This window comes from Lutra lutra, chromosome 8 (assembly GCF_902655055.1).
Source record: "Lutra lutra chromosome 8, mLutLut1.2, whole genome shotgun sequence".
NCBI classification, from domain to species: Eukaryota; Metazoa; Chordata; class Mammalia; order Carnivora; family Mustelidae; genus Lutra; species Lutra lutra.
In genome coordinates, this window is record NC_062285.1 from 360001 (window position 1) to 376939 (window position 16939).

At 53.3% G+C, this 16939-nt stretch overlaps 1 protein-coding gene across 5 annotated transcripts in view; it reads right to left on the reverse strand.

Annotated features, from left to right (window-relative positions):
- Window positions 1-16939, reverse strand: part of DIP2C (disco interacting protein 2 homolog C) — a 369149-nt gene that overhangs the window by 20336 nt on the left and 331874 nt on the right. For all 5 annotated transcript variants that reach the window (XM_047740625.1, XM_047740622.1, XM_047740620.1 and 2 more), the window contains one exon: window positions 4943-5004. In XM_047740625.1, coding sequence (XP_047596581.1) covers window positions 4943-5004 — 62 coding nt within the window. The remainder of the gene's footprint in view (window positions 1-4942; window positions 5005-16939) is intronic.

The following is a 16939-nucleotide window of genomic DNA, read 5'->3' on the forward strand; positions in this document are numbered from 1 at the left end:
CCTGCCTCCCGCACCCGGCCAGGACCTCTCAGACACGGCTCTGGGGCTCCCCACCGGCACAGCCAGCTCGGGAAACTTCGACAGGCTGGTTACGCTGGGCTGCATTCTAAAGGGGGAGAAGCAGAGAAAGGGGACTCATGTCTGTATATGAAGCTACCAACCCGGGGAAGATTCTGACAGGGAAGAAGGGGCTGGAAATTCAGCCCCAAATTAACACGTTGCAAAATATGAACTCTCCCTTTTTATTCCGTTTTCTCTATCGATAAAGTAATCAGATTTTCGAGTACACTCCCGAAGAACTATTTAAGGAATGCACAAAACCCACAGCGCTCGGGGCGCCTGGGTGGCTCAGTGGGTTAAGCCTCTGCCTTCAGCTCAGGTCATGATCTTAGGGTCCTGGGATCGAGTCCCACGTCAGGCTCTCTGCTCGCCAGGGAGCCTGCTTCCTCTTCTCTCTCTCTCTGCCTCTGCCTACTTGTGATCTCTTTCTGTCAAATAAATAAAATCTTAAAAAAAAAAAAAAAAAAGCAACCCACAGCGCTCCAGCCCGGATCTAGTCCTCTCCGATGAGGCAGCCGCCGTTCAGCTGGCCAAGCGACGAGCAGCCAGGCCAGCAGACGGAAAAGCAGGTCTGTAAGCATGTATACAAGGAAGCGGGTCTGTAAGCATGTATACAAGGAAGCGGGTCTGTAAGCATGTATACAAGGAAGCGGGTCTGTAAGCATGTATACAAGGAAGCGGGTCTGTAAGCATGTATACCAGGGACGCATCTACAGAAGCGATACATCGTTTAGATGTGTTACACGAGTGAATCATTGCTGTGCTTTCAGGTCTCTCGGGTCAGACAGGAGGTGCTCGGGCTCAGCGGAGCAGAACCCAGGAGTGTGCGGCCGGTGTTTCATCGAACGCCAGGGAGACGACGGTGCTCACGGCAGCCAGAACTCCTGGGGTCAGCTCCGTCCACGTGGGGCCTGGGCAACGGAGGCGCCCCCCATCCCATGCCTCCCAGTGGCCGTCGAGGAGCCTGTGACCGGAAATCAGCAATCCAGTAATAAGTGCGAGCTCCCTGTCAGCTTCTGCTAAGACCCTCATGCCGGTCACGCACACACCGAAAGCCGGCAGAGAGCGGGGTCCCTCTTCTGCTGTTCTGTGTTCGTCTGGGCCCCCTCCTGCCCTGCACAAAATCGTGAGTCTCACAACACACTTGAACACTGTGCTCACTTCCCTCGGGGTCTCCGTCCTTGGTTAACCGCTGACCAGGACTTAATGGACTATCCCTGCTTTCCGGAGACTCAGCACCTCAGGTTAGGAGGAGTGAGGAAGCTGGGGAAAGCTTTACACTAACATTGTGTCCATAAGATTTAACTCCTAAAACTATTTCCTTAAAAGCTAGAAATTTTTTTCTTTCCCATCTCAAGTCTACAAACTCCAAGTGCTCAAGGAAAGATCCAATTGGAAGAGACAGAGTGACCGTGAATTCATCTTAAATGAACGTATTAGAAAGAGTATTTTTAAAGTCACGGTCACTTTCAAGCAGCCCCCAAAGCATTTCCCCATCTCCCCCTTGTGCACAGTGAGGCTACGTCCACTCCAGCAGCAGGGGAGTTAGTCCCTTGCTCTGTGAGGCCGACATGTTCTCCACAGTGACCTGCCGTAAACAGAGGACCAAATCCCAACACTGGGTCACAGGAGACAAGAGGCAGAAAGTCACATAGAAACCAAGTCAATTTGGGGAACTATTTGGTCACAGGCTTCCACAACGAGGCTCTCCCCCGTCACCCGTCTGTCCCATGTGTGCACGTGAGCACGCACAATCTCTCTAGGGAAGCTGGACGCACACACGGACGAGGTAGCCCTCTCCGGGTGATTAGCTCATAATTAAGCAGGTGCCCTGGCGTCCTAGTGAATGTACCAGAGCAGCCGGAAGAGTGACCACTCCCTTCGCTGAATCTCAGTGTGTCCGACCTCAGCACAACAGCTTCGTTTTTTTCCCCACAAACAGTGACAAGATAGAGAGTCAATATTTGCAAAGGCTCCCGTTTCACCTGCACCCCCACGGGGACCTGGAGCCTGGCGAGCTCCCTCCTGCCCCGGTCACGCTGGTGCCGTGGGGGGGCACAGCTTCAACCCCGCTGCCCTCACAACGCCTCCAGGGCCCTTGAGGGCGGCTGTATCGTGCCCGTTCTGGGCACAGGGAGACTGAGGTCACAGAGCCTGCCCAGATCTGAACTCTGATCGGCTGGACCCACAGCCTCTCTGTCCCAGTAGCTGTTGCTAAGACACTTCTGGGTTGTGCTGACGAAGGTCAGTGGTGAAGTCAGTGGTCTTCTCTCTGGGAAACGCACAGGGTAGATGGTGGAATGGAACTGAATGGAACTGGGCTTGAAAGCAGGAGGATTTCACAGACTCGGGGTGCTGTGGACAGTGGAGAGGCCCCTGGGGTACGACTCCCAGCTTGGGGAGGGGGTGGGAGCTCCGGCCTCCAGGGGCAGGGGCCTCACGGGTGAGGGGAAGAGCCGGGGAGGTTTTCGTGAGCAGCGTGTCGGCCAGCGCGTCAGCCTGACCTAGCCGGGAAGGTCTATCACAGGGGGTGACGGCAGTGGATAACACAGAGGACATGAGAGCTTGGGCTTCTGGCCACTGACGCTCTGGGGACAGACCACACTGAAGGAGGGGCAGAGGACCACCTCCCTCAGCTCCCGGCCTCCTCCGTCCTCCGCCTGCAGGAGATGCGAGAATGTGAATCAGCTGGACTGGATTGCGGGTGGGCAGTGCAGGCCCCGTGGAGGAGGCTTTCTTAGGAGAGGCCCGGCCAGGGCGGACGTGGGTGTCTGCCTGCCCTGCCTGCCCGCAGGGCCCTCTGACACTCGTCGACATGGCCAGTAACCGTAACAACCAGCAGCCGCTGATGATGCATGACCGACAGCAACTCCCAGCTCCCCAAGCGCTTCTACTTCTGTCCCCAATGACCTCAGCAGAGAGCACACAGCTCAGGACAAGGGCGTCATTTAAGAGGTTTACGGACCTTGACAACGGGAGAACCGGTCGGTCGCCATGAGCACGTACTGCATCTCAGGCCCTGGCTCCCGCCAGCATGCACAGCTCTGCCGCGCCACTCTGTGCCACGCTGCACCCTCTCAGCGGGAAGAACTGCCCCCCGGGATATCCGCAGGGTCAGTCTCAGAGACCGGAGACAGAGGTGCCTCTGCTTTCCGTTCGAGCCCTCCGTCCCCTCCGTCCGACCATCCCCAACGCTCCAGGACACGTGACACACGGGGCTCGGACGGTCGTCCGCTGCTCCTCCCGTGTCAAAGGACCCGTGTTCTTCCGTGTGCCCTCACGGAGCCTGCCTGTCCCGCGTGTGGGGCCGGGCCACAGACGACCGCACAAATGCTACCTCAGCAGGGACTGGGGGAGCAACTGCTCAGCTTCGGAATCATAAAAGGTCTAATATTGCACCGTTTCTAAGTACCTTCTGCAGAGGGTAGAGCCTAGAAGTCCCGTCTGGAAATGCCAATGACGCTGAACAAGTTACCTCAACTCTTTGAAGCCAAATGTTGTGTCGGAAGATTATCCGAGTGGGGGCGCGGCCGGGAGTGGGCCCGGGGCGCCGTGCTGTCCGTGTCTGCCCTCGGCCTCTCGGAGGGGCGTCTAGCTCGGGGCTCGAACCCTGACTCCCCCTGCACAGCAGCATCTAAAACGAGGCCCACGGGGACCAGGCAGGCCTCACGCGGGACGCGTTAGGGGAACGCAGGTAGCCCTCTCGTCTCCGCGTACTGCATTTGGACCATCCGTGTGCGGCTGTCCCCCCTCCCATAGCACAGCTTCAGTCCGTCCCTGGGACGCCGGCATAGCACTCCCCAGACTGTGCTCAACAGACACGGCCTGACGTCCACGGGGCCCAAGAGCCCCGCTGGGGATGCCTGGTGTGATTGCGGGGCCTGGAGGGTGTGTGCACGGCCGCCTGGACTGTTCCTCAGCCTCCACAACCCCACTCCCCCACACACGGACGCGGGTCATCCGGGGAATGCCGGGCCACTCGCTCCGCTGGGCAAGGCCCCCTGTCCACTAAGGGTGATCGCTGATTCCCTCGTCCCTTCACTCAACAGCGTGACGACCCACGTCGGCGGGTGAGCAGAGGACGAGACACGCAGTGTCTGGCCGTCTCAGGGCCTTCATCAGGCGCCTGCTAGTCCTTTATAGGAGACCGCTGTACGCAGATCCATGCTCCTGGGTCCCAGCCCAGGAACAACCCTGAGCCGGCATCACCACAGTCACTCAGTGGGGAGCCTCGGGCATGCAGGGACGTCCTCCTGGCTGGGGCGGAAATTCCTGGCAAGGCTCTCATCTTGCTTGTACCTCTGTCTCCTCCCCCGTTTGAGGAAAACGGACAAATGCTGAAACGCTCCCCTTTCGTTTTTGCTCAAGGCTGCTTGGGGAGCTGCACAGAAGGTGACTTCACCCGTGTTTTAATTTTTTATGGAAACACCTTCATACAAAATTTCAATTCCCGTAAAGAAATGCGGGCAGACTGCGTTGGGCTCCCCTCGCTCCCTCTCCCACGCCCCCTGCTCGAGTTCCCTCTCTAGCTGTCTGTCAAATGAATAAATAAAATCTTCAAAAAAAAAAAGAAAAGAAAAGAAACGTGGGCAGAGTGCTGGCAGCTTTAAAAGGTGCCACACGGTGCCCAGGCTTCTGGACAGACCGTTAGAGACGCAGCTACGGTCACCCTGCCCGGTCTGCGGCAGTCTTAGCGCACAGCGGACGGCCCCAGTGGGAACCACACGGAGGTGGGGGGGGGCACGGTTCGAGCCAAGTGGCGCGGCTCTCCGGCTTGATCCACCGGCAATGTGCGCACAGCGGACAGACGCTGCGCTCCTTCCCTTGCTAGACGGCCCCTGCACGCTGGGCAGCCAAGAAAGAAACCCCAAGCGCACCGTACCTGTCGTGTCTCAGAGCTCGCATATCAACATAGACGGTGGTTGGGTCAGGTCCCGAGGTCCCCTGCAAGCAAGGACACAGCGCGGTTAACTCACGTTTGTGTGGGAGCCCCCTGGGTCTGTGCTTCCTACCAGTTAGCGAGAATTTCTTTGGTAAAATCGCAAACCGAACAAAAACTAAAAAGCACTAGACCCACACTTCTCTCCAAGATACCCGTCAGTTTCTAGTCTGGTAACCTCCGTTCTGAAAGGAGCGTCTTAGTAGGACTATGCTGGACTTCCACGCGGCTCGACTGTCCATCCTATCTACAAAGGCTGGAAGGAAAGAGGTGCTGTGCGTGTTGCCGAATAAAAAAAGGCTGAAGCTGCTGAGACGTCCCGCTAGCAGGCGTCGAGGGCAGGGAGCTCCGTTCCTGAGAAGCTCCTACTACACGCATCCCAAAAGGTGTGTTTCTAGAGGTCAAGACACTGAAGCAGAACGTGGGACAGAACGTGGGACTTGGACTGACAGCTCGAGAAGGAAGAGGTAAGAGATAATTATCTTGTTCTGTTTAGCTCTGCCTCTGCCTTGGCATTCCTCCAGCCGAGGGAGGTTATTTTTGTCTGGGACACGGGTCGGGGAGGTGGTGTGTGGATCAGCAGCGCAGTCCCCCGGGAGCGCGCCGCGACTGAGCTACTGAACATGGGGTGCAGAGGTCTGGTCTTGGTAGCACAAATCCCTTCAAAACCTGCCGGGCTGACGTCTGACCAGTGACTTCCCGCCACCTCCGTGCAGTGCAACTACGCTTTAAACCAACAATTGTAGCCGTTTCTCGGAAGGCCAGGTGATACCTTACCTAGAAGAAGATGGAGCCCAAAACAAATTTCCAAAAACTGAGAGAGCCCTCAGAATTTACTTGAAGAACTGTGCAAAAATTCTCCAGGAGAGGATCTTAATCTTGTTTCATGAAACACTAAACACGGCTTCCCGGCCGGCCGCCGGTCTCCAGCTGCGAGCACAGAGCCCCGTCAGCCTCCGTGTGCAAGCTCACGCCCCATGTTACGCTGAGAACGTTCTCTCCCAGTGACGGCTACTCACGGAGCCGTGTGACCGACCAGCACCGAGGGCAGCACTGGTCCGAGGTTCTGAGTAACGGAAAGCATGGAACCACAGGCGGCCAGTTAAAAAGTAAACAAATCGGAAAACAGGTCAGCAAACGTGGGACGTGAAGTCAAACGGACAGGACCCCAGACTGGCAGAGACCAGCGACTGTGCGTAATGGGAGCGTGTGTCGCGAGCGTGCGACGTTCGAGGAGGTCTGAGAGCGCACGTCGCGCCAGGCACCAGTCCGTCCGTGGCCCGCGCCCCAAGCCAAGCTCCGCACTTGACTTCTAGTGTGCCCCAGTGCTGGAGGCAGACGAGACGGTGGTGGGAAGGGGGCACTGGTGTGGATGAAGAGGAGGGTCGCCTACCTGCTCGGCCAGCTTCCACAGCCTGTGGGGCTACAGCGGCAGGGGCGGGACGAGAAGAAAGGAGAGAACACCGGCCAACGGAACCACAGACAAGCAGCACACAGACACGCAGACCAAACAACCCAACAATTAAAATGGGATGAGGAGGAGGGAGGGGGAGGAGAACGCAAAAAGCACGGAACAAAGTAAAAAGAAGATCAAAACCAACGTCAAATATGGAAATTGTTAAAATCAATCACTGTACCATTAAAGGCTAAAAACAGAACAAAACTTAGATGTCGACAAACCACAGAGCAACAGAGGAGAGTGACGGATGACAGTCTCGGGCCAACACCCCCGAGTCACCCGTTCACCACACGAGGTCGGTGGTAGCACCCGGTGTTTGGGTGGTAGGAGGCGTGTGGGTCCTTTTCCTTCCTGAAGGGAGGCGGTGGCGTGAATTTTACGGCACACTGGTGAGGGTCCCCTCTCTGAAATACAACTCCTCCGGCGCGCGCGTTTCAACGAGGGGTTCTGCCGACACGCGGGCTGGTCCCGAGAAGCGAGGGCAGGAACGGACAGATTTTCTCTTCCCTCCAGTGTTCCTGTAACACCCGTGTCTGTCTCGTTCACGTCACCGTGTACATGCAGAATAGACACAGGTGACACAAAACAGGTGTGACTCAGCTATTTCCGTCACCACAGGGCGTCTGGTCAACAGTGGGCTCTTGGTAGGGTTTCTGGGGCGTCAGAAATTCCTTCTGTGTGGTTTTTCCACCGTGTGGGGTCGGCGCCCGAAGCCCCGCGTGGCTCCCGGTGCGCCGCAGCTCCAGGCTCCAAGGATAATCGTGATGGGCAGCCGGATGTGCTCCCGGCTAAGTCGGAACGCCCAGCCCGGCTCCAGCGCGAGAACCGACAAGAGGTGCCCAGGTCGGACGGAGGCACGAAGGAACAGCGCCCCAGGCTCGCACGGGGGCCAGGCCCACTGTCGAAGCAGGGAGCTCCCCCTCCTGAGCGCGTGTCCGAGTCGGCCCCGCCACGACGCTTCCTCCTGCTTTGTTCTGTTCCGTGGTTTTGGGGCCCCTCCACCCGCTTAACATCACTGACATGACCGCGGCGGAAACCTTCCGGGAGCCATGCAGGGCCTTGGAACGCGTGGGTTTCCCCAGGTGAGCGGGCGCAGATGCCAACCCTCCCAGCAGCACCATCGGGGGCCCTGGATGTGGGACAGTCGTTGGCGCCATCTCTGACCCAACCCCACAGGGGGTCCGGGCGCAGTCAGTCCCGGGAGGACAGCTGCAATATCAGGTCATCTGCGGGTCCCCTGGGCTTGGCAGTGACCCCCCCCCCCACCCCCCGCCGCACGGAGACACTGCTGCCGCCCGGGGCCTTTGAGAACAGCACTGCCTGCAGATCCAGACTGAGGTCTCCGTCGCTCCGTCCCTGCCTTCCTTGCGGGCACCGCGGCGACCAAGGCAGTGGCTTTCTGGGCCAGGAGCTGTGGCCCGACACCAAGAAGGAGAGGCAGAGAACAAGGTCCGCACCCGGAGGCACGTGCGACTTTCACCTGACCTACCCAAGCCCAGTGCAAGGTTTGCAATAATCCCCTTCACGATTCCGCGAATCCCAAATATTCCAAATATTAACTGGAACAAAATGAGCCCATCTTTTCTCTACATTAATTTAATTCACAGAATTTTTTTTTTAAGATTTTATTTATTTATTTGACAGACAGACATCACAAGCAGGCAGAGAGGCAGGCAGAGAGAGAGGAGGAAGCAGGCTCCCCGCTGAGCAGAGAGCCCGATGCGGGGCTCGATCCCAGAACCCGGGATCATGACCTGAGCCGAAGGCAGAGGCACAACCCACTGAGACACCCAGGGGCCCCTAATTAACAGATTTTGTTGTGGTGGCTCAAGGGTCAGTTTTCTCAGAGAAAAATATGTATGACTAAGAATAAATTTCCCAACTTGTAGGTACACAGAAGGGACAGCTCGGCATCTGCAGCAAAATCCCGTCGCATCGATGAGGGACACACGGAGGAGTGAAGGGTTAGCTTGTAGGTGTTTCCAGACTTCAGAAGTCCGCAGGTATGAACAGTGGAGCTTTCAGGATGCGTACGAGGGAGTGTGTGTTAACAAAATTTCCTCACTCGCACAAAACTGACTCTGCCACAAACGTAAGCTGGCGTTTCTGTAAATAAGGAGAGCTCTCATGCGTGGAAGAGCTCCCAGGTACCCAAAGTCATCAAATATTTGCAAAAAAGGACGAGCAGGAAAGAAAACTCACTCATTCCAACTGGAACTTCCTCAGGACGGAAGACAGAGCATGTTTGAGATCTCAGGTCGCACTAATGGAAAAGGTCTGCACTGTAAAGGTCAGCTGGACAGCAACTACGTCGCAGATGGACACATTCACACTAAAAATCCTTCTTTCTCTGCTATAAAAGTACGATGTCAGTTAGGCACCGAACGCTTCTTGGAACACATCGGTTATACTTAAATCTCCGCTGAAGAGATACAGACTTCATCCTAACCCCAGCGCAGAGCACCCAACACCTCACCCCGGTGTGTCGCTAACCAGCCATGGGGTCGGCATGACCTGGTATCAGCCCACGCCCCGCAGGCTCACGTAACCAACTCCTGAGTGGAAATGCGTGCCACCAAGTCAGGCATCCAGCGCAGTGATGTTGGATGTATCTACTGCGCTGGGTGTTGGAGGAGCTGCGGCAGTTACCGTAAACGGGGGCCGGGGAGGCGGTGTCCCCTGGGGCGGGTTTGGGGAGCACAAAGCAGACCCTGGGCACAGCAGGGGCTCATCGCGGACGGCCTCGGAGCAGGGGTCCCACCTGCAGGACTGCAGCCGGCTCCCCTGGCGCTCCCAGCCGACCTGTGCAGCAGCCATGACCGTCTCACCGTTTTAACTGAGGTGTAACTTACAGACAACCAAACACACGGGATTTCCACGTTTGACTACGGGAGTCTGGACAGTCACATACACCCATGTAACACCCCCCGCCCCCGAGAGCATATAAAGACTCCTTCACCTCCAACCCCCAAAGGCTCCCACTGTGTGATCTCTCACACCACACATTCGTCTATTATCAGATCGGCATAAAATAACACAGCGTGTATTCCCTTGGGTCGGCCGTCGCTGCGCACAGCGGCTCTGGGGCCCGCCGCGCACGGCGTCTGCGGAGCAGCTTGCCCCTCCACACTCTGGGACGCGTGCTGCTGTGTGAAGTGTCATCTGTACCTGCCCATCCTGCTGCTGGGGGGCATTTGGGTCCTTTCCGGTCTGGGGTGATCGCAGCAGGTTGTGCTCTTGGTGCGCATCCCGACATGCTGGCTCCCCGGGCTGACGCGCACGGAGCTGCGGGAGAAACTGATCAATGTGTCCCCGAAGCAGCAATGATGAGGGGTTATGGCTGCTCCACACCATCTCCTCTAGTACCGTCAGCCCTGCTGGTCGAAATCGTTCTGGGCTGACATGTGGAATCACTGTAATTTTTTTCAAAATGAAAATCAGGATTTCAATGGAGCACATGTTGTGCCTTGAATCATTTTTTGGGAGCTCATGAGCAAACGGCAGACGCACCTGCAGGAGCCACACATCCCTGTCCTGCGCCATCCTGCACTGTCCTGCGCTGTCCTGCACGTCCCTGTCCTGCGCCATCCTGCACTGTCCTGCGCTGTCCTGCACGTCCCTGTCCTGCGCCATCCTGCACTGTCCTGCGCCGTCCTGCACGTCCCTGTCCTGCGCCATCCTGCACTGTCCTGCACGTCCCTGTCCTGCGCCATCCTGCACTGTCCTGCGCTGTCCTGCACGTCCCTGTCCTGCGCCATCCTGCACTGTCCTGCGCTGTCCTGCACGTCCCTGTCCTGCGCCATCCTGCACTGTCCTGCGCTGTCCTGCACGTCCCTGTCCTGCGCTGTCCTGCACATCCCTGTCCTGCGCTGTCCTGCACGTCCCTGTCCTGCGCCATCCTGCACTGTCCTGCGCTGTCCTGCACGTCCCTGTCCTGCGCCATCCTGCGCTGTCCTGCACGTCCCTGTCCTGCGCCATCCTGCACTGTCCTGCGCTGTCCTGCACGTCCCTGTCCTGCGCCATCCTGCACGTCCCTGTCCTGCGCCATCCTGCACTGTCCTGCGCTGTCCTGCACGTCCCTGTCCTGCGCCATCCTGCACTGTCCTGCGCTGTCCTGCACATCCCTGTCCTGCGCTGTCCTGCACATCCCTGTCCTGCGCCGTCCTGCACGTCCCTGTCCTGCGCCATCCTGCACTGTCCTGCGCTGTCCTGCACGTCCCTGTCCTGCGCTATCCTGCGGGCTCCAAGCTGCCTGCGCGAGCTGTCCATCCACACTCTCCTGGAGTGATGCATCTGGAAGACGCTGAGCGCATTCTCTGCACCTCTCCGTCCTCTGTGGGTCTCCTTCTGCCGAGCATATACTCCAGGCTTTGACGGATTTGTCATACGTGCTCTTACAAATACATTTTCCCAGTCCGTATTTTTTCTATTAATTTTCTTAAACACATTAAGATTAATTTTAATCTTGATAAAGTCCACTTTATCATGTTCTCCTTTTATGCTTACATGCTTTTGTGTGCCCAAAGAAATCTTTGCACATCCCAAGTCCGTCTTTGCAGCTTCCCGGAAGCCGTATTCTAGAACTACCGCCATAGACATCCGGGTCCGTGATCCACCTAGAATGGATTTTCGTGTGTTCTCCGAGGAGATGACACCATCTAAACCTTCAGCCAGTCCAAAACATTTGCCAAAAAACCTCTTCTTTCCCTATTCAGTGGACCTGGTGACACGGCTCTACTTCTGGATTCATTCTCTTTTTTCCAGGTTTGCTTTGTTTTTGTTGTTCTGCTTTTCTCTGTTGGTCTCTCCGGATGCCAGGGCCATGCTGTCCTGACTACCACGGCCTTACGGGAGCTCCAAAGCCAGCACCAGTTCCTGATGCACCGTTCTTTCTCAAGACTGGTGATTCTTCTCTGTGGTGTGCGGGCGACAGCAACTTGAGAAGCATTTTGTCAATTTCCTTGGGACAAACCTTCTTAGACTGTGGTTGGGACTGATCAGTTTGGGGGGGAAAAGTGACCTTAAAAATACCAATGTCGGCTGGGCGTCTGTCTGCCTTCGGATCAGGTCATGATCTTAGGATCCTGGGACGGAGCCCCGCGCCGGGTCCCTGCTCACTGGGGCGTCAGCTTTTCCTTCTCCCTCTGCCCCTCCCCCGAATCATGTTCTCGCAAATAAATAAACACATCCTTAAAAAAGTGCTGACTCATCCACTCCACGACTCTGGCACACCCATTCACTTATTAGGATTCCCTTTCTTTCAGCACTAATTTGTGATTCTGGTGTACCTTTCATCGTCAAGTACGTAAAGGTTTTGGATATTACCGTAAATGGCATTGACACAATTCCATGTTCAATACTACTCCAGAGGAAGACGGTTTACTTTTGTTCTAAACCCAGTGTGGTTAACACACGGTCTTACAGGAGTCCCAGGGTTCAGTGTTCCGAGCATTCCTCAGTGCGCTCCGAGATGAGTGCGCTCTCGGTCCCATTCTCTCCCCCCACACGCCCCACCTCCCCTCTGGTAGCCCCCAGTCTGTTCTCTACATCTAGAGTCTCTGCTTTGGTTTGTCTCTTTTTTGTTTTTTTTTTTCTTAAATTCCACACATCAGTGAGCTCACATGGTGCTGGTCTTTCTCTGACTTACTCACCTGGCACAGCACACTCTAACTCCACCCGCATCGTCGCAAATGGCACGATTTCACGTTTGTTTTTACAGCGGAGCAACACCGCATTGTGTGTGTGTGTGCGCGAGTGTACACGTACCTCATCGTCTTGACTCATCTGTCGTCGGACACGTGGGCTGTTCCCATATTCTGGCTATGGTAAATAGTGCTGCCGTAAACACGGGGGTGCGTAGGAATACCATTTTTTATGTAGAAACTTTAAAAAGAGATTTTATTTATTCATTTGACAGAGACAGACACAGAATACAGAGGCAGAGGGAGACGCAAACTCCCCACAGGGGCTCGATCCCAGGACTCTGAGATTATAACTTGAGCACAGGCAGATGCTTAACGGACTGAGCCAGCCAGGTGCCCCATGTATAAACTGCTTCTGTGCTGTTCCTAACTTTACACATCAGCAGCTGTGGTTTTCGTTCTACAGGAGCTTTATGTGCACTACTGGGCAGTCTGCAAATCACAAGCTTTACTTCTCCGTTTCTAGTATTCGTACTTTTTATTTTTGTACCCTATCACTTTGGCTAGGACTTCCGTACAATGCCGATGTTCCTGGTTTTAGGGAAAAAGCTCTCAAAGTGGACGACTGAGAATGAGGTTCTAGCTTTTACTTTTTCTTTCAGACTGAAGAAGCTCCCTTGTCCTCCTAGTTCTCCCATGGGCGAGGGGTTTCTGGCATCATATGGTCATGTTTTTCTCCTTCACTGTTACAATATGGTGAGTTAGACAGTTTTTAAGTGGGGAAGCAACCTTGCATCCCCGAGCTAAGACATGTTTGGACATGACGCACTACTCTCTACATGTCACTACATTCAATATGCTACTATTTTGTTCGGAATTTTTTCCACATGGGCCTGGATTTTCAGTTTCCGGGAATTTTCGTCAGATACTGGTATCTAGGTTATGCTCACTTCGTAACACGTGTTGGGTCATGTTCCCTTTTCCTCTATCTTCCGAACAAGTTTTTGTAGGGTTGGTATCTTCCCAGTGACACCATCTGGGCCTAGAGGTTTTCTTTTTCTCTCCTGTAAAGGTTTTGGATTATGGATTCAATTTCCTTCACATATATAAAATTACCTTCTTCTGACATGACCTTATTCACCCCTGGCAGGATTCTTTGTTCTGAAATTAATAAGGCTTGATATGCACGTAGCCGCTTCAGCTCCCTGGGAAGATTAGTGCGGAACAACTTTCCTGTCCTCGTACTCAATCTACTTGTGTCTTCATGTTTAAGAGGAGTTTGTCATAGGGTCCATAGTTAGGTTTTCGCTTTTTAAAAATCCAGTCTCACGATCTCCACATCTTCCTTGGGGTGTTTAGATCCTTTGCATGTATGTCTGACCCTCTGTTCAGTATTTAGTAGGTCCCCTCCATCTCCCCTCTCATAGGTCCCCTCCATCCCCCCTGCTGGCTGGCAGGTTACCAGCTGCTGGAAGAAAACCGGTCTGTGGTCACGTGCAGGTTGTCAGCTCACGTCTTGCTCACAGCCCACCTGCCAGTGGCACTGCACCGTCCTGTACGGCATACTCAGCTTCCATCCCTCCCCTCCCGACCTCTGGGCAGCTGCCATACATTACACACCCCACAGGCTAACACCACCTTTGTCCGAGCCGTCAGTAACCTTGTAAAGAGATTTAAAAAGTGCTAAAGATCTTCTATGTCTCTGCAGCTGCCATTTCCAGTTCTACTCATTCATCGTGTGGATCCAGACGGAATCTGGCATCATTTCTCTTCTGCCTAAAGGATTTCCACTAATATTTCTTCCTGTGTGGGTGTGCTGGCAGTAAATTCTCAGCATTTTGTGGTTGTTGTTGTTCTTATGGCTAAAAAAGTGTCTATACAGCCCGTGATCTTGAAAGACATTTCTGCTGAGGGTAAAATTCTAGGTCGACGACTATTCTCTTTCAGTACTTAGAGACGTCTTCTACTGTCTTCTTTCTCACATCACTTCTGATGGGAGTGTGAAATGATCCCTATCTTTGTTACTCTGTGTGTAACTTGACTTCTTTTTCATCTGGCTGCTTTTACGATATTCCCTGTATCCCTGGCTTTGAGCAACTTAAGCAGTTCCCTTTATGTTATGTTGGAGGTAGCTGAGCTGTGAGATCTGCGGGTTCATACCGTCACCACATTTAAAAGAGCTCTTCATGTGTATTTTCTGGACCTCGACCCCTTCTTCCTCTGTTTTGGGGATGACAAGCACCTGTATATTAAGTCACCTGAAGTTCCCCACAATTCAATGATGGTCTTACCATTAACATTCTTTTCTTTGTTTTATTTTGTAAAGTTTCTGTTGCTATGTCTTCAAGTTCACCAATATTTTCTTCTGCCATCAATTCCATCATTGTATTTTTCATCACAAATATTGTAGTTTTCATTTCTACAAGTTCAATTTGTATTTTCCCCCTCTCTTTAACATTCCATGTTTCTTCTTAATGTTTTGATTATCTGGATTACAGTTCAAATAACTCTTTCAGTATCCTTGTCTATAGATTCAACATCTGTATCAGTTTAGTTCAGTTCTGACTTACTGACATTTCTCCTCCTTGTGTGCGCCTGGTAATTTCTGACAGTATGTTAGACATTTTGACTTGCCAGGTGCTGAATATTTTTATATTCCTGTAAATATTCTTGACCTTTGCTCCATGCTAAATTACTTGGAAAAATCTTGTTCTTCCCAGTTCTTGCTTTTAATATCTGTGAGATGAGCCCTGAGCAGTGCCTCATGAATTCTGAGATTTCCAGCCTGGCTGCTGGGAACAAGCCATATTCACTCCAGCCCTTTTGGCTGGTTCTCTGTGGGGCTCTGAGTGGTTTTCTGACATGAACGGATGCTGACTGTGTTCATCAGATGACTCGATGAGCATGCTCTGCAACGCTTGAGGGGATCTCTGGGGGATCCCCAGAGCTCTGTGTCTCTTTCCTCTATAGCCTCCTTCTCTGAGGACTGCAGCCACCTTTTGTCTCCTCAGACTCTGCTCCCTGTCCTGCACTCAAAGAGCTCACCGGGCTGCGGTGACCTAGGGAAATCACACGGCCAACCTTGCTCCTCTCAGGGCTCTTCCTTCTTTGTCACCTGACATCCACGGTCATGCTTCATGTATTTGACCATTCTTTGTTTAGGGAAAAGGATGAATCTGGTCCATGCTACTCCATCCTGGCCAACAGAAGACCCTAGCCCTATTACATGTGAATTTTCCCCTCCCTCCATCACTCCTTATCTCTCAGATGTATTTAGGTGATCTGCATGCAATAACATTCATCCGTAAGTTTACAGGTTGATAGACTTTGACAATGTGTAGTCACGGAACCACCGTCACAATCAGGACACAGAAAACCTTTACCACCCAAAAGGCCCCTCCTGCCTCTTTGCAGTCAGTTCCCTCCCCTGGCCCTCAGCACCTGGCAACACTGATCTGACTGTTGTACCTACAGTTTTGTCTTATCCAGGAAATCATATAAATGAACTCGTAGGGTGTGCAGACCTCTGTGTCTGACTTCCCTCGCCCGGAAGAGTGTTCTGAGGTCCAGTGGCGTTGTTCCCTGAAGGAGCGGTCGGTCGATCCCTCCCACGGCAGGAGAGCAAGCTGCTGCGCGAGCAGAGCACAACCTACCCCTCCATTCTCGGGTGGTGGATGTGCAGCTGTTTGCAGTTCTTGGTAATCACGAGCGCATCTGCTGGGCACATTTGTGTGCGGCCCGGGGGCGATGAACAACTTCACTTCTCCGGGTGAACACGGGAGAGAATTGCTGGGTCCAGGCAAGTCACGTCCAACAGCACAGGAAACTCACAAACTGTTCCCCGAAGTCACGGGCCCGTCCCACATGCCCAACAGTGATGCCTGCGCCCGCAAAATGCGCCCCATTCCCTGCCAGCACGTGCTATCTTCGGTCTCCCTCTCATCTCGGACTAGTGATGAGTACTGCCCGCAGTTTACCAAACTTACTAAGTTTTTGTAAAGAATCAACTTTTCACTATACTGAGTTTTCCCTTTGTCTTTGTTCTATTTAACTCATTTCCACATTTATTTTTATCTTCTCCAACTTTGAGCTTGAGTTTTTTGCTTTTTCCTAGATTTTTCTGAAGTGGAAGTTAAAAGAGATTTTATCCTCTCCTCTTTCTAATACAAACATTTACTGCTGAGTCCTACGTTCTGTGCAACCAACAAAATCTGACATGCTGTGTTTTCATTAACAATCCTCTTCAAGTATTTTCTCTCTTCCTCATGATTTCCTTTTTTATTCATGGGTAATCAGAAGTGTGTTGTTTCATTTCCAACTATTTAGGAATTTTTCTGGCCATCTTCCTGTTATTACTAATTACATCACAGAGAATATACAGTGTGATTGTGGTCATTTAATATTCCTTGAAAATTGTTTTATAGTCTTTCTTGGGGAATTTTTCATGTCTGACAAAAACAACACTACATATGTTGTGTCTGAGTCTGCCTGGGCTCTCATCACAAGATACCACAGACTGTGTGTCTTATGGAAATTTATTTCTTCACGGTTCCGGAAGCTGGAAGTCTGGGACCAAGGAACCAGCACAGTTGGCTTCAGGTGAGTGCTCTCTCCCAAGCTTACCGACCGCTGCCCTCTTGCTGTGTGCTCCTAAGGCTTTTCCTCAGCGTGTGTGCATGAAGAGTGCAGCCCTGATTTCCCTCGTCCTTCTTGTAAGGACACCGATCCTATCCGATCAGGTCCCCACCTCTAGGACCCTTTTAACCATTGTTACCTTTCACGGGTGCCACATCTCCCGTCACAGTGGGGCAAGGCCTGAGCGTACGAATTCTGCAGGGA